We start from the raw sequence: 22,412 nt of genomic DNA on the forward strand, positions 1-22,412 counted from the left end.
TTATTTTTTAATTTTATTTAAGGAGAAAAAAGAAAAAAACAACAGAAAAAGGGTACAAGTTATACAGAATTTCAGAAAAAATAAACAGGAAATCACTAGTTAATTACATATTGTCATCTTAGAAATAGTTGTTGAAGTTACAAAATTAAAGCATATAGAGGGGACTTTCAAACAGTGAGACTGCAAACAGTTTTGTTCAATGATCCAACAAAACTCAGTAATATGGTTATCTATCTTATACACTTAAATATATATGCAGTTATATCTTTTAGAGAACTTTCTTTTCCTTTCTTTTGTACAATGACAATTACACATTTTGGGTTTTATTACTCCCACAGTTCTTATTACTTTTTTTTTGAAGAAAGTAAAACCAAATGTGACATACCAGGACAGAGTCAGTCAAATCAAAAGGATGGACATAATACATAATGTAAAAACAAAATACAAGGTGATCAACAATGGTTACCATAATGCCTCTTGTTATCTTAAAAAGAATTGGCTATATCATCAGTTATAGTAAAATTGAACAAAACAGTAAAGAATAAGACCAATAAAACCAAAACATTGGAGACATTAGAGGACTTCAAAAGAAGATAATAATCAACCAGAATGGGCGTCACAATGGATCTTATTGTCTTCATAGTTGTTGCCTAGACTTTCAAACTTGGTACTATCTAGCATAACAGAATAGAGGAAAACAGTCAAAACAAGATGGTGAGAGCAATACAGAGTTTCAAATTAAGTTAATAGGAAATCAAAGTGGGTTACTATAATATATCCTGCTATTTTTTATTTATTTTTCCCTTAATTAAAAAGATAAAAATGAAAAAGTAGATAATAAAAAGGAGATTGAGATAAAGAAGAGGGCATAACAACAAAACAGTGCAGGTCAAAACATAGCCATTTAAGCAAAACAGTGTTTCACCACAAGATAATCTCGACATAATAGTAGTTACCATAGTGTCTCTTCCCTTAAAATCTTTGGGTATAACTTCGTATACTGTAGCATCAAACATATCAAGACAATGTAAAACCATTCAAGAGAATGACAGTATTACAGGGTATTTAGAATCAACTAACAGAAAATGAACAGTGGTTTCTGTATAATCTCCTTGTCTATAAAAGTTTTGTTTATATTATCACATATAATAAAATCCAATAAGATACAACACGTTAAAACCGATGGAGACAGAAGAACAAAAGCTTGATGAGACTTCAAAACAAGAGGATATTAAATCAGCACTACCTATTATGTCTTATTTTCTCCAAAATGGCTGTTCCTACAGTCCATCCTTCTCTGCCTCATTTCTGTTGAGCTCTTTTTCTGTCATTAGTTGTCAGTTTGTCCTCTTCATTTCGCTTTCTGCTCCATTCATTGTGGCCGCTCTGCCACTGTTTCTGGAATCTTGGTATTTTTCATTTTTAGAATATCCTTCAGTAATCTCTGTAGAGTTGAATTGGTGGTTGCAAATTCCCCTAGTTCCTTTTTATCATGGAAACACCTTGTTTTTCCATCAATTTCTAGGGACAGCTGTGCAGGATATATCAATCTTGGCTGGAGGTTATTATCTTTCAAAGCTTGAATTATTTCCCCCCACGTTCTTCGTGATTTGATGGTTTGTGCCGAGAAGTCTGCTGTAATTCTGATGGGTGTTCCCTTGTAAATGATCTGTTTCTTGTCTCTGATGGCTTTTAATATTCTGTTCTTATATTGTTTTTCTGGAATTTTGATTATTATATGCCTGGATGTAGCTCTGTTTGGGTTGTAGGTGGCTGGGGTCCTGTATGCCTCATACATCTGAGTATCTTTACCTTTTGCTAAATTAGGGAAATTCTCCTGGATTATTTCTGTGAGTAGCTTTTGTAGTTCATTTGTTTGAGTCCTTACTTCTTCTTTTATGTTCTTAATTCTTAAGTTATAGATCCTCTTGTCATCTTCTAGTCTTTGTATTATTGCTGTTTGTTTCTTTGTTATTTTTAAGAAGTTTTTCGTTTCATGCTCCCACCTTACAAATCTGTCCTCCAGTTCTGATAATCTATCCTTAGTTTCTTTCAAGCTGTTTTGCCAGCTTTCAATAGAGTTTTTAGTTTCCTGATAATCTCTTTGAACCTGCTTCATGTATTCTATGTTTTCTCTATTTTCTCCATCAAACAATTTTCCCCTTTTTTTCTGTTCTTCCATTCCACCATCTGTTTTTTCTTGGGCAGTGCTTAGCATTTCTCTAACTATTCTACTTATTTCTTGCTTTATTTCATTGAATACTTCATTTTTGAACTCGTCTATGAGGCTCCGGAGATACCGTTTTATATCTATAGGTGCCGTGTCTGATATTGCATGTTTTCTGTCTTCATTCTCTTTTGCTTTTACCTTTCCTGGATCAGTGTTCTCAGGATTGGGGACTGAGGAGCTTTTCTTGTTGCTCCCTTTTCCCATACTTTTTGTTCCTTCCATACAAGCGTATGTAGGAGGCTCAGTTTCTTTTTTTCTCTTTGTCTGTGGCAGTTTGTTTGAATCCGCTGGCTAAGTGTTCCCGCCCACTGCAGTGTACTTGGGAGACACAGACCTGGGCAGCCTCTGCTGGGCCCGCCCCTCCAGGTCAACCTACTGAATGTTTCACTGCTAGGGTGCACCACCAGGCACAGGGACCTGATTTGGGCTAGCTACTGGATCTTAGTCTGCGGAGTCACCAGGCCAAGCGCTCCCCACCACTCCTGCTTGAGAGGGGAATATGCGACTAAAGTTACTGCAGGGCTGCATTCCGGCTAGTCTGCCCGTTCCCAGAATGACCTCTCTTGGAGCCTCCTAGTCTATGAAAGGGGCCCCATTTCACTCACTGCAGATCGAGCCAGTCCTGCTCTCGTTTGGGCCGATTCCCGCTCTCAGAGCTTTGGCGTGCCTCTCTCCCTGCCGTGCAGATTGGGATGCAGTATTGGCAGCCATGTGCTCCCTTTCAATGAGGGCCTTTCTTCCATGTGGTCACGCACTGCCTGCTTTACATTTAAGCCCAAGTGAGTAACGAGCTGTCTTATAATGCTAATGTGTTTTTCTTGTAGAAATTGCTCATCATTTAAACTTGTTCTAGGTCCTTCCTGTGGAAATTAGTGTAGAGATTCCTCAAAAAATTCCTGAAACTCGCGTTTCAAATCGACCCAGCTACTCCCCTTCTTGATATTTTCCTGAAAGAATTAAAAGCATCGTACCATAGTAATATATGCACACCCATGTTTATAGCAGCAGTTTGTAGTAACTAGGTCTTGAAAACAGCCCAAATGCCCGTCAACCGATGCATGGATAAAGGAAGTAGTTTTTTTTAATATAGTGGAGTACTACTCAGCCATAAAGAAGGGTCAACTCGAGGCATTTCTAGGTAAATGGATGCACCTTGACACTACTCTTAATTGAAAGAAGTCAGACAGGGAAGTGCAAGGACTAAAATTATAATAGATACTCTGAAAATAAAATGTTCAAATGGGAAAGGGAACTGTGGGGGAATGGAGACAAAGGTTTCCTAAATGAGGGGAAGAGGGGTTGAAGGGAGGACACACACACACACACACACACACACACCCGTTGGCCTAGAAGACAGTGGGCAGCCGTGAAGTCAGGACAGTGGACTTCTCCTGACGTCTGTGTCCTTATGCATTATCTGTATCTCACGGGGAGCCTGCGAGGACCCACACATGGGGTCTCAGCAGCTACTTGGCGCTGCCCTGGGATCTGGTAATTGACGGTGTGTACAGGTTTGCCGCGGCCCTGTAGAGGCTGTAGCGTGGTACATCAGTGTCAGAAGAAGGCATCTCACTCGATTGCTTCACTCTCTTCCTTGCTTTCCGTGCTGGGAGCTTGCCACCTTTTCAGTAGCTTTTTGCAGTGGGGTCCGGTCTCCCAAGCACATCAGTTGTACGAGGGCCTTTTATTGTGAAGGGAGGGAGGGAGAAAATACAGTGAGACAATTGATAGCTGCACAGCTGGCTTCATCCCTCCAGCGGAAGGGAAACTGCCCCCCGGAGCCCCGTCTGCTGCTGCGCCCTCCAGTAACCTGGGCTGAGGGAGGGGAGCGGGAGGTGGGCCCACCTTCAGCCTAGGTGGCTCAGAGAAGCCGCCTAACTTGTAAAGCTCTTTTTTGTCCTGACAGTTCCACCGTGAAATAAAAAGAATTGTGTGTGAGGCAGAGGAGCTAAACAGGATGGTCAGGATGGTTTCAGATCATTCACTTGATTTGATCAGCCGCTTGGAAACCTGTGCACCCTACGTTAGGAATGACATTAGGAATGCGCAGCCAGGACAGAGAAGGCCTCCCAGGGCAGTGCATCCGTCCTGTGTGAGGGCCCTGGGGGCAGGAGCACCTAAGGGAAGGAGAGGAGGGCTCACTTTTCTAGGAAGGAATTCCATCAGTTTCATGGAATTCAGATACCAAAACCAACAAATAATTAAACAGAGAACTTGCCTTCTCTTAAGTGTTATGCAGATGGTAACCCATGAACACCCACACTGGTTGCCTTAGCTAATTCCAGTCATACAGAATTTCTTACATTGTGAGCTTAGTGCAGCTGAACAAAGAGATCTCTTTCCGTGACTGAAAAGCTGAAATTGTTTATATATCTAGCACTTAGTGACAACTAAGAGATTTTACCATCCTGATTTACAGATCTCCAAGTGAAAAACCAGAAGGCTTTGTTTCACAGCAGAGGGTGGCAAAAGAGCCAGGTGCACTCTCCCCAGGGGCAGGGCCCAGGGGAAGGCGGTGTGCTGTGGGGGAATGGCCGCCTTCGGGCCGCACATGCTAGGCAAGCAGCCTGCCACCAGCTGTGTCCTCAGCTCTTCGTGACCCGGCAGCTGAACGAACGCAGAGTGCCCGCCCCAAAGGTGCACCATGATCCCAGGTGCCTGTGACTGTGACTTTATTTAGGTCTTTGCAGGTATAATTAAGATCCCAGATTTTGGAATGACATCTTTCAGGGTTTGGAGTGGGTCTTAAGTCTGTTTGACAGGCATCCTTCTAAAGGAGGAGATTTAAGAAAGGAGAGACACAAGAAGGACCTGTGAGAATGGAGTCAGGCTACCACAAGCCAGGAAAAGCTGGAGCTGGGTTAAAGAACAAAATTACAGCCATTTAGAGTTCTATTGCAAGTGTGTGTTGGTGGGGGGATGTTTAGGTGTTGCCCAGACTAGCCTTGGACTCCTGGACTCACATGATCTTTCTGCTTCAGCCTCCCAAGTGCAGGCACCTGCCATCATGCCTGACTCAGTTTAAATATCTTAATTTGCTTTACATTCAATTCAGCTGAGTAACACTTCATTCCGTAGAATAGTGTCTCTAGGAAGCTGCCTCTCTTTTCTACACGGAGGGTGTATCATGTCTCTCATTTCTAACTCAGTCATACCCAAACCTTTTCCATTTTACCTTGGTTTTCTAGGTCTTTCGTTTTTTGACTCAGTGCAATTTTCCACGTGTTTTAATTTTCCAGTCGTACGCTGGTCACACTGCTTTCTTACAGTCCTGCTGGAGGTCCAGTGCAGTTGACCACAGTCAGATGCCTCCTCTGGCCTTGCGGTCCTCTCCTGAAGGACAGAGTGTGTGTCCAGGAGGATCGCCAGGGCTGCTCAGCCATGCTGGTCCCAGTTCATCTCTCCTGTGGGTTCAGATCTTATGGTTCATAGTTAAGGATCCTTTTGTACTTTTTAAAACTTCAAGTTGATTCTTTTTTGCAGTTTTATCCAGTGGTTTTGCATTCAAACCTTGCCTCATGAATTGCTATCTATTGTTTCTGGTTTTGTTTTCCATGAAGTTGAAGCTAAGATAACCTCCCCCTTAATGTTCAAAAGCACACGTTTTATGTTGGTTTTGGGTTTTTATTTGAACTTGAACTCAAGGTAGGCACTTATGCTGCTGAGCTAAATCCCTGGCCCTGTTTTTTGTTTTGTTTTGTTTTTTGAGATAGATTCTCGCTGTGTAGTTCAGGATGGTCTTGACTCACCGCAGTCCTTCTTCCAGTCTCCGACTGCTGAGGTTACAGACATGTGCCATCATGCCCAGCAAGTCTTTGACATTCTGCTGCAAAATTTTCCACTCTTAGCTGGGTGTGGTAATGCACACCTGTAATTCCGACACTCAGGAGGATGAGGCAGAAGGATCACTGTGAGTTCAAGACCAACCTAAACTACATAGTGAGACCCTGTCTCAGAAAAAATTTTTCCCCACTTTTTTCTCAGGAAAGTGAGACACAAGTTCATGTAACTGCAAATCAGAGCAGCCCTTGGGCAACTTAGTGAGACCCTGCCTCAAAAACCAGGGCTAGAGATGTGGTTCAGTGTGAAGATCCTGGATTCAATCCCCAGGACCACCGAAAAGGGGGCGCTTAGAGGACATCAGGTTCTTTTTGTCCTTTAAGCAGAGCTGGTAGAGCCTTCTCCTGTCCCCAGGCCTAGGAATGTACCCTCTTTTTATTCAGAACATATCATGACAACCTCTTTGGCCCTGCACTTTCCCTATCCTTGTAGAGAGGAAAGTCAAGAGACTGATTTAGACGCTGAAAACTGTTGCATGACAATATTAGAAGAGTTGCCTTCAGGACAAGCTTATTCTTAATTATTGGATGTTTTGATAACTGAGCTTTAAATATGATTAAGAACTAATGATAGGTATCTTTTCTAGCCATTATATCTGTTTAAAGTATTGTGCATATGAATATGAACTCAAAAATAATCCTGTAATGAGCACATTAGACTTCATAGACTTGGGTGTGTGTGTGTGTGTGTGTGTGTGTGTGTGTGTTGCAGAGAACATTTGATGTGTTTTGTTTTAGTTAATTCTAAGAATATCTGTAAAGCAGTCTGCTGCTTTGTTATGGTTCTGCCCAGCTTTGCTAATAATGGGTTCAGGTTGCTCGCTGACCAGGTGGTGCCCCACGCCGATTTCCTAGACGCCGCTGTGAAGTCACCCCTTCCTTACAGACACTCAGCTGTGAAAACTTTCCAAGCTTTGCATTGTCAAAACGTGCTATTTTTTTTAATTTTAAAAAGCATTGTTAAATTTTTCAGTACTAGTTGAGTCAGAAATCTCCAAGCATGTGAAAAGAGTGAAAATCAGATACAGATAGCTACTACCGGTCTGACCTTTGTTCTGACGGAAACCGTTTCCCTTCCTTAAGGCTTGTCTGTTTCAGTTCAGTAGAGACATCTATTGTGATGGTGGCCTCTGGTGACCCTGTGACTTGGCGGGATCTGCATTCATTGGCAGTGTTTGGCGTGCAGTCTGTTGGCTTGGAGGTTATCAACCTATGTAATAAATTATGTTAATAGTAGGAATTCTGTTTTTAAGACTGTAGTACACAAATTTTGCCCTTAGATAATCTCATTTTTAATGAATAACCTGTCACTTTTGATGGAATTGTGTGTAAGATTGTACTGCTTGGTACATGGGAGTATTTTTATTACCTAGTTTAAAGTCCTTTAGTGCTGTGTGTCATTGTTTGCAGGATATACCTCCTCAAGCTTCACAGAAGAAAAAACAGGAAAACAGAAAGAAGTTGTCATTCTTTGCATGGTGAAAGCATCACCTCCAGTCACCAACTTCAGTTTTAATCAAATCTAAATTTGGATATTCCGCAATTCCTTCCTAAAACAGTTCTGTTCCATGTACAAGGTTTGTTACTGTAGTTTTATTTGGGGTTTGTGTGTGGGTGGTTTTTTGAGATAACATCTCAATTTGTAGTGCATACTGGCCTTCAACTTTGTGCAACGCAGGCTGGCCTCAAACTTGTAGCAGTCCTCCTGCCTCAGCCCTTCGAGCACTGGGAAGACAGACATGCTCTACCATGGCTGTATTTGGCTTTGAATTGAAAATAACAATAGAAACAGCATCTGAGTTCATGAGCATCAAATACCTGTACGGTTTGAAGAATTTGAATTAAATGACTTACTAGAATTTAGAATCAGCTCCCTCAGTCCCTACCTCTTCTCACATGGTTCAGATAGGATCATTTTTTTCCTGGTAAAACTCCATGAATAAATGGCATAAGTCTAGCATTTTATCAGTGACTAGGTTAAAGAAGTTTTCAAGAACTGATTTTTTACCTGTAAGCTCTAGAAGGTTGAGGGAGGAAGACCTGAAGTTTGAGTCCAGCCTGAGCAACTCAACAAGACCCTACCTCAAGATAAAAATGAAAAAAAGAGTAGGGAACAAGCTCAGTGCAAAGGTTCAATCTCCTGCACCACACAGACACACACAGACACACACACACACACACACACACACACACACGAGCCTGCACACATCAGGAGAAAGGAGAAGAGAGAGACGAATTAGATATTGATCTCTTTGTGATTTAGGGGTTTATTTAGACAGGGTCTTGCTGTGCAGTTTAGATGGGCATGGAATTCACTTTGTAGCCCAGACTGACCCCAAACTCAAAAGAGTCCTCCTGCTTCAGCCTCGAGAGTGCTGGGATGATGGTCACGCTCTCACGCCGTCTGTATTTGCTACAGACCCTAACTGGTGGGAGGTCAGGGTGTCAGGCTTCCTTGAGGATAGCAGTAGAAACTAAGTCAGTCATGGGTTCAGTGCAGGAGATGGGTCAAACCTGGGGCACAAGAGGAGTCCAGTCCCCACAGCCAGGCGCCATTCCTGTTCCTGTTCTGTGTGTGTACCTTGGCGGAATGAAGTGGTAACTTTGTTTTACCCAGATGGGAAAAATTGATCTACGTTAAGAACTAACTGTATCAGCTTCTGAGCAAAATAGTTCACTGAATTTGTTGTCCACGGATTTGTGGGCTGTTTTGTAGTGCCTTACAATGGATATCTTTTCATTCTTCCCTTCCTCCGTGGCAGCTGAAAACCAGATATGTTAGATTAGTCTAGAAGCTACTACAGTATTAAACAATTTTGGTCTCTTCTTAGTTCCAACAACAACTGGTTTCCGTTTGAAAAAAAATAGTAGGTTTTGTAGTGCCTACCTGTAATTCCAACACCTGGGAGGCTGAGGCAAGAGGATTGCCAGCCTGACCTACATATAGCAAGACCCTATTCTCAAAAACAAAAAAAAAAAATATTAACCCCTTTCTATGTATGTGCCAGAGAACTAAGCCATTTTTTTCACAGTTGAATTTTGTAAAATAGAAACTTGCTGTAAATACAACTGATTTTTTTAAAGAAATACACCAACCTTTTCAAGCTAATTATCTACGGATCTTTTATCTCCTGGCCCCCCAAAAAAATGCTAACTAAAATTAGAACTTTCTACCTGCCTCTCTGTGCCGTACTCCATTTCCTTCTGGTGTGCCGCTTGCTTGAGCTGAATATGGAGCTCTGGAGTTGGAAGTGTGCAGGTGAGATGGAGGGGTGCGGGCAGTTCCCCGCCTGATTGCAGCGGAAGGGAGCCAGACCCAGCCCAGGCTGCTGAGAGAGCAGGGACCTGGCGTCTCTGACACAGCAGGGCCCAGCTCCTGGTGTCGGCTGTAGTTCATGCTGATGGCCACTCACTCTTCACATCTCTTTTCTATGGTTGAGACTGGGATTTTTTCCTAAAAGACTTGCTCTTTTTTCCTCATCCATCAGATGTAGTAGTATTGTTTCCCGCCAAGCTAACAGGTTGTAAAGTATAAGCATCTCTCAAGTTTTGCCTGCAAACTGTAGTTCATGAGGTTGCCATTACTTGTCTCAGGGTTTACCGACTGTCTGACTTGTGTTTTGCTGCACTGTGTTAGCTTGGAAGGGTTTCTTAGTGGCTTAGCAGAATCAAAGTAATGAAGACCCTGCCACAGAAAGCTGCCTTAATTTTCTGTGGCAGAAAAACATTTCCACCTCTGCTACATGTAGCAAGTTCCACTGAGGTGAAAACTGCATAGCAATGGTGTAGAAAAGTTTGCCCCTGAACTGGACTAGTTGGTGCATGTTAGGAATTCCATGTCAGATTTTCAGTTAGCTTCGAATGTCTTTGCAATGTTGTGCATCATCTGAGGTAAATACTAAAATGGGCATTTTCCCCTGAAAATACACACTCTAGAAGGAAGAAAATGTGATTTATATAATATACTACTGGGGTGTACATACGTGAGGCATTACTGTGTGGGGCATCCTTCTGAAGACAGTACTCTGTTAGAAAACAGGATGAATGTATGATCGGGTATAATGTGGGCATATTGAATTCTCATTCAGTTCCTAAATAAGAGAATCTAAAACATTTCACTTGAGAGTCGCTGACCCTACTTAATTTTCTTAAATTTTAGCAAATGGAGTGGACCTTTAAAACAATTGACTCTGTAAATAAAACATTATTCAGATGTAAGTATCTAAATTGACCATTGATCAGAAATAGAGTCTAGCAGAAATAATCTTGCGTGTTTCCAGGATAGAATAGACCTGCCCGGGGCTTCCTGGTGGTAGAAGGACCCGGCTTCTGAATTGCCGACTGCCTTGATGTGCGCCATGGTGATTGCTGTTTATCAGGCAGCTATTAAGTGTTACACGGAATTATTTTCAATAAATCTGCTTGCTCGAATGTTGGTGGTACCAGGCACAGTGACAGATACCTGTAATCCCTGCACTCTGGGAAGCCAGGGCAGGAGGATCAAAAGTGCAAGCCTGGGCTGTTTAGCAAGACCTTGTCTCAAGATAAAAAATTACAAAGGCTGGGGGAAGGTGCTGGTTTGCTCCCCACCCTGCACACACCCAAAGAGTACTGGTGCTCATTTTTAATGCTTTGGGACAAGTTTTTTTAAAAGATTGAAAAGCAAATGCTTGTGGAAAATGCTTTTAGTTAGTGATAATGTAGCTAAGAATAGATAATTGGGAGGCAGTGGCTGTGGTTTGAATTCTGATATTACCAGACATCAACCTCTTTGTGTCAGTTTTTCTCATCTGTAAATTAGGATAATAACACAGCTGAGTATCCTTTGTCTGAAATGCTTGAAACTACAGTGTTTGAGATTTCAGGGTTTACTGGGTTTTGTTTTGTGTTTTGGCTACTTGCATATACACAAATGAGATATCTTGATGATGGGATGCAATTTAAACACAAAACTATTTATGTCTTACACATACCTCACACTGTACATACAGCGCAAAGATACTTTTATACAGTATGTTTTGGTGTACCTGCATTGTAAGTATAACCTGGCCCGTCAGGTGTGGACTTCCCACTGTGGCATATTTCAGTGCCCAGAGTGTTTCACATTTTGGACTTTGAGATTAGATATGCTCAGTCATGGAACTTAATAGGGTTATGAGTATTAGAGGAATTGATATTTATAAATAGCCCATGGCTGCTCAATCAGACACTCCATTGTGAAGATGTCTGTGTTCAAAACCTACCTTAACTTTCCCTTGTATTTTACTTTTATGTTTCTTAGTACTGAAGTATTACTTGGGTAATTTGTTTAGATGATGAGCTCATCAAATAATAGTTACAAAAGAGCAAAGGTGGAAACACTTTTCCTTGTGTACTTTTCAATAATATTCCAAAAAGTATGAGTAGTCCTGTATATGGAAGAAGTAACCTCTGTTATTACTAGTTCTCCACCAAGAAGACACACTTTTGGAATAAGAAATGACTTCAATCAAAGTAAAACTCTGTGAAAATAGTCTTACGATGACTGTATCCTAACTGGATAGTTGTAAACTGCAGAGCCCTTAAGTTTGAAGAGGAGGATAGCATAATGGTGTGCCTGACACCAACAGGTGTGAAAGTACAGTATTTGGGTTCTAGAAAAAGTTGGCTTTTTAAAGAAGTTATTTTAGTAGTAAAAATGGAACATAATAAAAAGACCCCAAATTCTGCTGTTGCCCATATTATGTGTTTAAAGTAATTTGCAGTTTTAAAACCATCAGTTTCAAAATTTAACAGGTGTTGAGCAACTGAAACTTCTGTTTGTAATTCTCATTCTAATACATAGTAATTTTTGTAAACTTTTACTCATCTCAGGGCTTGAACATAACTGACCATTAGTCATACATCTCTGCTTGTTTCGGGTACTTTACTGTTTCCTGTAGTGACTTGATTTGAAAGTCCCATCCATGCTTAGATGTGGCTGCCCCCTTTAAGGAAAATCGTTTGTTAACAAGGCATATTTAACAAATAACTGCATTGGTCTGTTCTTCATCTGGCAGTTTCTTCCACTCAGAGTACGAATGACCGGGAGCTGTTGTTACACTTTCCTAGGGTTGTTTCTATCTCTTAGGAATGTCCCAAGCCCTTCTTCTCCTGTGGGAGCCTAGCCAGATTGATGGCTGGCAGTGGCAGGCGCTGACAGGGCTCAGGATTGTGGGTTTCATTGCTGGGTGGTTGGGAGGAGGACCTGAGGAGAGGAGCAAGCAGACGGCGTGATGGGTCACCAGAGTGCTATGGTTTCACGGCGGCGACTTTCAGACAAATTTAATTCCTCAAGTTTGGAATGCTTATTCATAAGTGGATTTCCGTGAAGCAGAGGGTACCCTCAAAGGGTGCATAGCGTATTATCACTGTGTAATGTATGTGCCGTTTTAAATAGTACTCTTTGAAGATCTAATTGTGGTATGTGGTGTTTAATCTATTTTAGAAACTGGATGGCTTCTACAGGGAGCCAGGCCTCTGATATAGACGAGATTTTTGGATTCTTCAGTGATGGCGCACCTCCCACCAAAAAGCCCAGGTAAATGAGAGGAGGGAATCCGAGAAACAGTAGATTTGCATTACTGGGAAGTCAAGAAAAATCTGAACGTACCCTATATTCTGATTGTTTTTGCTAATCAATATTGACCTTCATTTAAAAATTAAAAAGTAATATGCGTACAGTTTTAAGTCAGTAATTGAAGGCTACAGTGCTCTCTCCCTGGAGATGATTGATTTCAGCTTTTTATCCTTTTATTCTGAGGCATCTGTATACTTAAATACCTTGTGTAAACTGCTGTTGTTGTGAGGGTTTTGTTTTGTGCTTTGTTCAGACTGTGGAAGGTAAAGATTTGGTTTGTTCCACAGCTCCTCCCCCAGTTCCTGGTCCACCTGTTTCCCCGGTTGTCAGTGATTTCCTTCAGCAGCCAGCTTTTAATATTTGCATTAGGAGACTGTCTAAATAGTATTTGTTGCTAAGCCTGAAATGTGTTATGATTCTGTTTCCTTTCTTGCCCATGTTTCCTCTGTGTTTCTCATTCTTTTGTTCGCTTTGTTTTAACTTGCTGGGTTAATTGGTTTCACAGACTCTTCCCTATGGACTCACTGCACCCTGTGCCCACTCAGTGCCTGTGACACTGAGGTGTAGGTTCGCTGTCCCCTTGTCCTGAGAAGTCCTTTCACATGGCTCTCTGATTGCTGTATCTCATGTCTCCTTTGTGTACTCCTTCATTTTAGTGATACTTACCCTTGTGTGTCTCCTTAAAGATTCATAGGAAAAAATGTTTAGAGATAGTAATAGTCTTCGTTATATATGCCTGTGGGCTTTTGTTTTTGATAGTGGGGCTGATAAAGAATTTTAGGTTAGAAATCATTTTTCTCAGTTTCAAAGGTGCCGATCATTCTCTGCTAACATCTGAGTATTCCTGGCAAAAAGCCACTCCATTTTGATTCCCAGTTCCTTGTATTATGTAATATTTTTCTTTGCTCATTAGAAGCTGGTAAAAATCATTTTATTCTCTTGTTCCTGGGAATTTTACAGTGATGTGTCTTTATATGAAATCTGGAGAGTAGGTAGCTCAAGCTAGTTAACAGTAGCTCCGCTTCTCAATGACTATATGTACCCTTGCTTTTTCGTGTGTGGGTGGCATTGCAGGTTGAACCCAAAGTCTTCGTCCTACATTCCTTGGTATTTTGAGACTGGCTCTCACTCAGCTGCCAAGTTACCTGTGCTGGGCATGAATTTGGGATCTTCCTCCTTAGTTTCCCAGAGACCTCGGATCACAGGCACACATCTCCACTGTGGACTTTGAATGAAATCTTTTGTCTGTCTTGGTAGAGCTCCTGTTATTTTTGAGTACAGTTGGACCTTGTGGATTAAGTCATTAGTTTTCTTACATTTTTTAAAATTGTTTTTTTCATCTCATTTTCTTCTTGTTTGTTTGATTGGGGTTTTTGTTGTTTTTATTTTTGCTGGTTTCGAACTTGCACTTGTACTTGAACTTGCTCTTGCCTCAGCCTCCTGAGTACTAGAATTACAGGCATGTCACCTACTCTACCTGGCTTGGATTTTTGGCACAGTCTGGCTGTATAGTCCAGGCTGGCCTTGAACTCACTCACACGTCGTCCACATGGGCCTGGAACTCATCGTCTCCCTGCTTCAGCCTCCTAAGTTGCTAGGATTACAGGCTCGGGCCTGTCACACCCAGCTTTTTTCCCCCCGTTTTTCTTTTTCTTGGAGATTTTCTCAGTTTTATCTTGCAGGTTTTTAAAATTTCTAAAAGGCTGTTTGTATTCCCATAACTGCAAATTGTAAATCTATGTGAAGATATTTATCCTTTCTGGGGGGGCAGGTACCGGGGATCTAACTCATGACCTCACACTTGCCGGGCAGGCTCTTGTGCCACTGAGCTAAAACCCCAGCCCTGATGTTTTCTCCTTAGGTTCTGTCCTGTATTGTCTGGTTTCCACCGAATCCATCTTTCCCTGCTGCTTGCTGTGGTGTGTTAGGGTGGGAGCCTCGCCAGGTGCAGTCACCCTGTCCTCTGGTCACGTGTAAGGGCGCACACTGAGAAGCCATGTGGCCAGTCTGTGTGTACATAACTGGCTCAGCCTCCCTCTGGCTCACAAGAGAGCTGTCCTGCCAGGCAATCGCAGCGCTGGGAAAGCTGAGGCAGGAGGATCAAGTTCAAGGCCAGCCGGAAATGCATAGCAAATCCCTGTCCCAAGGATGGGGGAAAAAAGCTGTCTTTTCTGTCATATCAGCTGTTTTCCCCAGAGAGGAATCCTTCTACCTTTTGACTGATTGGGTAGGAGCTAGGCTGGCTAGTCATGTCTGGGAGACTTAACCCTGAGTGCAGGTGGTTGGGGAAGTCTTAGATTTGGTTAAGAGACTTTATTTCCCCCTCCCCTGCTGGACGCAAGTAGCTGAAATTACAGGTGCTCCCCACCACACTGTTAAACACTGCCTTTTAGCTGGAAGTCTTAATTAAGAAAAATAGTTTCAGCTTCTGGGTATGGTTAAAAAAAATCTCAGGGTTGGGAATGCAGGTCCATGGTAGAGCAGTTGTCTAGCATGGGTGAAGCTCTGAGTTAGGTGCCCCAGTACCATAAAAAAAACAAGAATTCAGGTACCAACAGTTAACCACTGTTGACAGTTCTTACATCTCCTTCCACAAATTTTCCCTACTTGCGGGCATTTGTGTGTGTTTATTTGTGTATAATTCACTGTGTTGGTTCCTCTGATTGAAACCTAACATTTCATCATTTGCTTCTATCATCCGTCTTTTCCAGTGGACTGAACTGTAAGGCCAGAAACTGTGTCCGTGGTCATGCCTTCCAGCTGGTTTTCATGCTTGTTGGATGTAAATGCAGGAGCTGGGGGACAGTGAAGGATATCGAGAGGTTGCTTCCCTAAAGCCAGGTTTCATGAGGCTTCAGAGTTCGGTTTGGGTTATGCCAAAACGTTGAACCTATTTCTGTTCATTTTTTATTTGAAAAAAAAAGGTCGGCAAAGGCAGGCTCTTGGAAAAAGCATGCTGTCAGCAAAATGAAAGAGAAGGAGTCTCCTTCACACAAGGATTGTAGTAGAGCCTCTGGAGGCAAAAGGGGCGTGAGAAACCGTGGTGTGGGTTTTTCTTTATGTTCCCCACTCACACATTCTAGAAACAAAAACCTTTGCTTGTGCTGTTGCACATGTGCTTCAGAACAGAGACGTGTGCTGGTCGTGGTAAGAAAGGAATGTTTTGTCACTGTCGCCCTTCATTTAGGTTTCAGGACCCTGATGTCTCCCCCTCCCTCCTCCTCTCCTTCTCACTGTCCCTGTCTTCCTCCTTTCCTGTTTCTCTTCCTCCCAACCACTCCCTCACTTTCTTTGTAAGGACAGATTTCCTGAAGTGAGGACAGATTTGTCCTCATATTTGGCTGTCACATGCTGTTTTATCTTTAAAGTGTTTGTAAAATTTAGAGTTAATTTTTTATTGACTTTCTTCTCATGTGGATCTTTTCTGTTTCTAGAATAACAAGTCAAGCACATTCTTCTGACATTTAATATTGATTTAAAGTATAATTGAGGTGGCAGAACTCAGCTGAGCTGTGGTGACACATTTGGACCTTTTGCTGCTATTCGTGGGTTTCTTTGGTTGGGAGGACTATGAAGTGAAAACTGATTTTCAGATTGCTTTTTGGGAAATGTGAAATAATAGGTTTCTTTGTTTTTAGCAAGCTATAGCACAGTATTCTAGTCTTTTGTTTAGGCTACCTTGGAGAAGTGTCACAAACTGGTATTTGTTGTCTTTACGTGTGTTAAAGTTGTTGCTGAAGGACCTGCATATCTGACCACTTTTGGTCAGACAGTCTTTCCAGGTGCCTCCTGACCTTTGGGTATCTCAGTCCTCATGTGTTGCTTTTTCAGGAAGCTGCTTCCAAGCTTAAAAACCAAGAAGCCTCGGGAGCTGGTGCTGGTCATTGGAACGGGCATCAGTGCCGCAGTGGCCCCTCAGGTTCCAGCCCTGAAGTCCTGGAAGGGCTTAATTCAGGCCTTGCTGGATGCTGCCATTGATTTTGATCTTCTGGAAGAGGAAGAAAGCAAGAAGTTTCAGAAATGTCTTCATGAAGACAAGAACCTTGTCCATGTTGCTCACGACCTTATTCAGAAGCTCTCTCCTGTGAGTATCTCCTTATGTTGTATGCCATTGGAAGTTTTCTGAAGCCACGACCTCCATGCTGAATTCAAAAGGGTTGTTTGTTTGTATCTTGTAGATTTGTGTAACATTTGAGCTTTCTGCAAAATTTCTATTGATAGACCCTTTTAAGGATAATTATCATATGAGCACTTGAGAGACAGAAAGACAGGGATGGGTGTTGAGGTGTCTGTGAGCTAGGAGCTGGGAGACAGCTCAGTGGCACAGGGCCTGCCTGGCAAGTGCAAGGTTGGGAGTTCGATTCCTGGTACCAAAAAAAAAGATCCTTCTAGGCTAAGACAATGTATGTCCTTTAGGTAGGCACACTGTCAATGTATCTGTAATCCCAGCACTCGGGATGCTGAGGGAGGAGGATTGGCATGGATTCCAGGCCAGTCTGAACTACAAAGCAGGACTCTCAAAATACTAAAATACTAAAAGAAAAAATTAAAATTAGACCCATTAGCATTATATTTTGAATTTTTTTGACACTGATTGCAATAAAAAATGTATTCCTTGTCACTCATGCTCTTCAGGGAACTTCAAGATTATAAATAATTCTTACCAATTTACAGATGAAGCGAAAACGGGTTTTGGTGTTCTTTTATCAAACGGAGTTGGTTAAAGAGCTTCCTTGTCCTGCTTTGCCTTATTCCGAGCCAGGTACTGTGGTGCTCACTTGGAGCCCAGTTCTGGGGAAGCAGAAGTGGCAGAGCTCTTGAAATCGGAAGTTAAATCCAGCCTGGACCCAGCACCTGCCTGGCAAGTGCAAGGGCCTGAGTCTGATTCTCAGTCCCTTCCCAAATCAGCCTAGACTCCTTAAAAAGGAGAGCGCAGTGCCTGCCTAGCAAGCACGATGTCCTGAATTCAAGTCCCAGTGCCTCCCCCGCCAAAGAAAAAAGAAAAGAAAGCATGATTCACTTGAAATATATTGGGAAATAATATGGTAGCCAAAGTGTGCCAGGCGTGGTGGCACATGCTATAATCCTAGGACTCAGGCAACTGAGGAGAATTGTGAGTTCAAGACCAGCCAGGGCTATAAAGTAATCTCAAGGGCAGCCTGAACTGCATAGCAAGACCTGTGTCAAAAGGACAAAAAAACAGGAAAAAGAAAGGACCACAGTATGTTCTGAATGTATTTATTTACTTCTTTATTTTGCTATGCTAGGAGTCAGATACAAGGCCTTGGACTTGCTAGGCAAGCACTGTACCACCAGACTACATCCCAAGACTGCAGATATTCTGAATTTTAATAAATGGGATACACTTGAAAAAAGGTAGTGACTCTTAGCTCCTTCAGTTCCTGTCCTTTGATTTCTCCCCATCCCTCACTGTATGTTGAAGTGTCTAGACGAGGTACCTTTAAAGACAGGCATTTAAAAGTAGTTTCCTACTGGTTCCTGACTCATTGCAGAGCCTTAGGGGTTTCTACATCCTTTTCATTTCTTGTCCTTAATTGGGATAACTTGTTACTAACGAGCTTTAAAGAATTAATAGGATTTTAAAAATCTCTCGTGATCTGTACACCATATACCAAAATTAAAATGAACCACAGACCTAAAAACATAAAACTTCATGTCTTAGATTTTACAGTGATTTAAAGAGCAAATAATCTGATTTTAAAATGACAGTAGAAAAAGGAGGATGGACATTGGCCTGTGAGCGCATAAAATGAGGTCCCCTGCGGGCCCTGTCTCACACCCCTGGACACCACTCTGGCTGGAAGACAGAAGTAAGTGCCGATGAGAATGCAGAGAAGTCGGACCCCTCATCCTCCGGCGGGAACAGAAAACAGTTTGGCAGCCTCAGATGTGACTCAGCAGTCCCACTCTCGGATGCCTACTCCCAAAAATTAAAAGCGTGTTTGCACAAGCACCGTGCGAGAATGTTCATGGCAGTGTTCACAGCCAAGACATGAGAACAGCCCAGATAGCCATCAGCTTGTGAGAGGGCAAATAAAATACCATCGACTGCGGCTTTCCAGCTGTAAAAAAAGAGTAAAACGCTGGTTGAGACTACAGCAATCGATGAGTGTTGAAAACACGCCCAGAGGAAGAGGCGAGACCTGAGAACACATTTTACACAACCCATAGATGCAGAACTACTTACTAACCAATGTCTTCCATGGTATCACGCAAAGATCCTCAGCAGCGTACAACTGAACTGAACGCAGCAGCATGTGGGAGGAATTCTATAGCATGAGCAAGTAATTTTCTAGGCGTGCAAAGCTGACTTAACCCATGAAGGTCAGTGTATCAATAAAGACCAGAACCACGTTAGCAAACCATTAGGAAGAAACAAAACCATAATGAAACACTGACAGACATCATAGTTGGTGGGGACAGAGGAAATGTTCTCGATTAAAACCAGGAGCGAGACAGGCTGTTTGCCCACTTTGGTTCTAGCCAACGTGATCCTGGAGGTGGCATCCAGGGGAGCTGGGCAGATGGAGGGATGAAAGGCATCCGGGTGAGAAAGGAAGAGACAGGCCATCTGCAGATGACGTGAGTGCGGCTACAGGAAATGCCCAGGAAAATATGATTAGGCAGAGCATTTATATACAGAAATCGGTAGTACTTCTAGACATCTCAGATGAGCCACCTTAAATGAAATTTCAGAAGCCATTCCACCTAGCCAGGCATAGTAGGCAATCCTGTAATCCAGCACTCGGAAGGCTGAGGCAGAAAGATCATTGTAAGTTCAAGACCACCCTGGGCTACAAAGTAAGTTCAGGGCCAGCCTGAACTGCATAGTGAGACCCTGTCTCAAAAAGGAGGGGAAAAAATCAATCCTTCCACTTACAACAGCACTGGAAAGATACAGGACTGGGCATGGTGCAGGGCAGCAGTAATCCCAAAGAAGGCAGGAAGGGAGGATTGTGGGCTTGAGTCCAGCCGGGGCCATAGTCAGACCACCATCTGGGAAGGTAGGAAGGAAGGCAGGCCGGCAAATAGGAATAGTGCTAGACTGAATGCACAAGCCCCTGAGTCCAAACCACTGACACCTGAAGGAGGAGGGAGAAGATCCTTTTCACAAAGAAATTCGAAACTAACGCTGTGAGAACCGTAAAACGTTTGAAGGTCTGAATAAATGAGAATAGCACATGTTCACGGATCAGGGTAGAGCCCTCCCCAAGCTGGTGCACAGGTTAAGCAAGCCCTGTCGGATCCCAGCTGGTGTATTTGTAGACCTTGTCGAGCCAGGTCGGAAATTCATACGGAATGTCAGGACACAGAACAGCCAGGCAGACTTTAGAAAGGAGCAGAGCAGGACTCACTTCCTGACTGCTGAACATATCACAGAGCAGCAGTAATCAAATAGCATGGCAAAGAATTCTCAGCTGTAACACCAAAACCATAGGCAACAAGATAACACAGGACATGACTACAATTTGTAACTTAAGCATGTTAGTGTTTGCCACCAATAAAATGCAGAAACAACCATGGATTGTAAGAAAATATCTGCAGGTCTTATGTCTGATCAGGATTTAGTTCTGAAATTTATAAAGAACCATTAAAGTCAGTACTGTAATAAGACATTCCAGTTAAAACACAGTAAGATGTCTATATCGAGAGAACTAGGCATTAGTCTAAGGAAGATGAGCAAATTGCTAAAAGCTCAGGAAGAGGTACTTGGTATCAGTCACTAAAAAAATGCTAGTTGAAACCATGGGAAAGCCAGGCGTGGTGGTGGGTACCTAAGGCAGGAGGGTGGCTGCACTAATGGCGAATTCGAGGCCAGCCAAAACCACACAGTGAGACCCTGTCTCCAGAATACTTCAGACAGTAAAACGATGTGAAAAGCTGCCTCACATCCACTAGGATGGGTCAGTCAAGTGAAACCGGCTGGGCACTGTGGCACACACCTGTACCCCAGCCGTGTGAGGTACAAACAAGAAGATTGCAAGGTGGAGCCCCTCCCGGGTACTTGGCCATAGCTCAGTGTGAGGCACCCTGGGCTTGGTCCCCGCTGCCACCCAGAACAACCACCACACAAAGTAATAGGAAAATAAGTGTGGGAAGATGGAAACCCTCTGCACTGCTGAGTCTGTGAAAGGCACAGCTCTCGTGGGGAGCGGTCTGGTGGTTCCTCGGGTGATTGACAGCTACACTCTGAGCCGGCAAGGCCCTCCTCTAAATATACACCCAAGAGAAAGGGAAACATGTTCACACAGAAACTTACAAGTGAGCATTTATAGCATTTGACAGCCAGAACATGGAAAGAATGCAGAAGAACAAATGGATAAGCAGCATTTGGCATACTCATATGATGGAATGCTATTCTTCCGTGAAAGGAAGTGCAGACTGAGTGTGATGGCACACATCTGTTATCTAGCACTCAGGAGGCTGAGGCAGGAGGATCACCACAAGCTTGAGGCCAGCCTAGACTACATGGTAAGGTCTCAAAAAAGAAGTAGAAAAGTGATACGTGCCACAGGGTGGAGGAACTTTGAAACATAACGTTGACTAGAAGGAGAAAATCACAAAAGAACAAACCCCACATACACTATTCCATTCTCAAGATTATTGAAGATCCCAAATAGGGGCTGGGGATTTAGCTCAGTGGCATAAGTGCCTGCCTTGCAAGCAGACAGTCGTGAGTTCGATTCCTGGTACCAAAAAAAAAAAAAAAAAAAAATTTAAAAAATGAAGAGCCCAAATAGCCTTGGATTATGTGGATCATACCTGTAACATTCCCTATATTAAAAGTTAAGAGCAGAGCATGGTGGCACATGCCTGTAACCCCAGCACTCAGAAGGCTGGAGCAGGAGGGAGGCTGAGGCAGGAGGATCGTTGCAAGTTTGCTACCAGCCTAGGTTGCAAAGTAAACTCAAATCCAGCCAGAGCTGCATAGGGAGACCCTATCTCAAGAAGTCCAGAAAGAAAAAGTTAAGATTAGCTGGGTGTGGTGGTCCACGCCTGTAATCCCAGCATTTGGGAGGCTGAGGCAGACAAGAGGGTTGCCATGAGTTCGAGGCCAGCCTGGGCTACGTAGTGGGTTCAAGGCAGCCTGAACTGCATACCGAGACCATGTCTCTAAAATATAAAAAATAAAAACACATGTTTTAAATATTCATTTTAAAATAACCACAAATTACATGATAACGTAAATAACATTTTGCTGAAACGGTTTCCTGAGAATAGGATCTTGCTATTGATCCTGAACTGGATGGCTCTGAACTTGCTGTGTAGCCCAGGCTGGCCTCAGACTTGTGACAGTCGTCCTGCCTCAGCCTCCAAGAGCTGTGTGCACTACTGTGCCCAGCTCAAAGCAAATTGTTTTCCAAAATAAAATGAGTGAGAAGAGTTGTATCGTTTCCTGTTTTTTCCAGTCTGTTTAGTATCTGGCTTGGGAGGAAGCAGCTGCATTCTTCTGTCCGCTTTCTCTAGTTTCCTGTCCTATTGCATTAAAGTCTGTTGGTCTGTCTTGCACTTGAGATGAATCTGCTCACACTGGTTTTTCTAACGCCCTGCTTTGGCCACTTGGAAAATAGTGGTTCACTGCATCATGTGTGCCTTGAGAAGTGGACACACACAGTTTATAGTCAGAAAGAAGTTACTCGTGAGTATTGTCACTAGTATCATCAGATGAGTGGGTGGAAGCTGCCAGGCTCGTGATGGGAGATACAGATGTTCTAGGATTGTG

The 22,412-nt window shown here is 42.8% G+C and overlaps 1 protein-coding gene across 7 annotated transcripts in view; it reads left to right on the forward strand.

The window, feature by feature from the left end:
* Nucleotides 1–22,412, forward strand: part of Fam118b (family with sequence similarity 118 member B) — a 50,014-nt gene that overhangs the window by 14,908 nt on the left and 12,694 nt on the right. For 6 of the 7 annotated variants that reach the window (XM_013155554.3, XM_013155555.3, XM_023566173.2 and 3 more), the window contains exons 2-4: nucleotides 7,480–7,646; nucleotides 12,536–12,628; nucleotides 16,499–16,751. In XM_013155554.3, coding sequence (XP_013011008.1) covers nucleotides 12,543–12,628; nucleotides 16,499–16,751 — 339 coding nt within the window. In that variant the 5' untranslated portion in view covers nucleotides 7,480–7,646; nucleotides 12,536–12,542. The remainder of the gene's footprint in view (nucleotides 1–7,479; nucleotides 7,647–12,535; nucleotides 12,629–16,498; nucleotides 16,752–22,412) is intronic. The other variant, XM_003472558.5, reaches the window with a different exon arrangement.

This window comes from Cavia porcellus, unplaced genomic scaffold (genome assembly GCF_034190915.1).
Source record: "Cavia porcellus strain 051 isolate PalLab524CR breed Dunkin Hartley unplaced genomic scaffold, mCavPor4.1 scaffold_9, whole genome shotgun sequence".
NCBI lineage: Eukaryota > Metazoa > Chordata > Mammalia > Rodentia > Caviidae > Cavia > Cavia porcellus.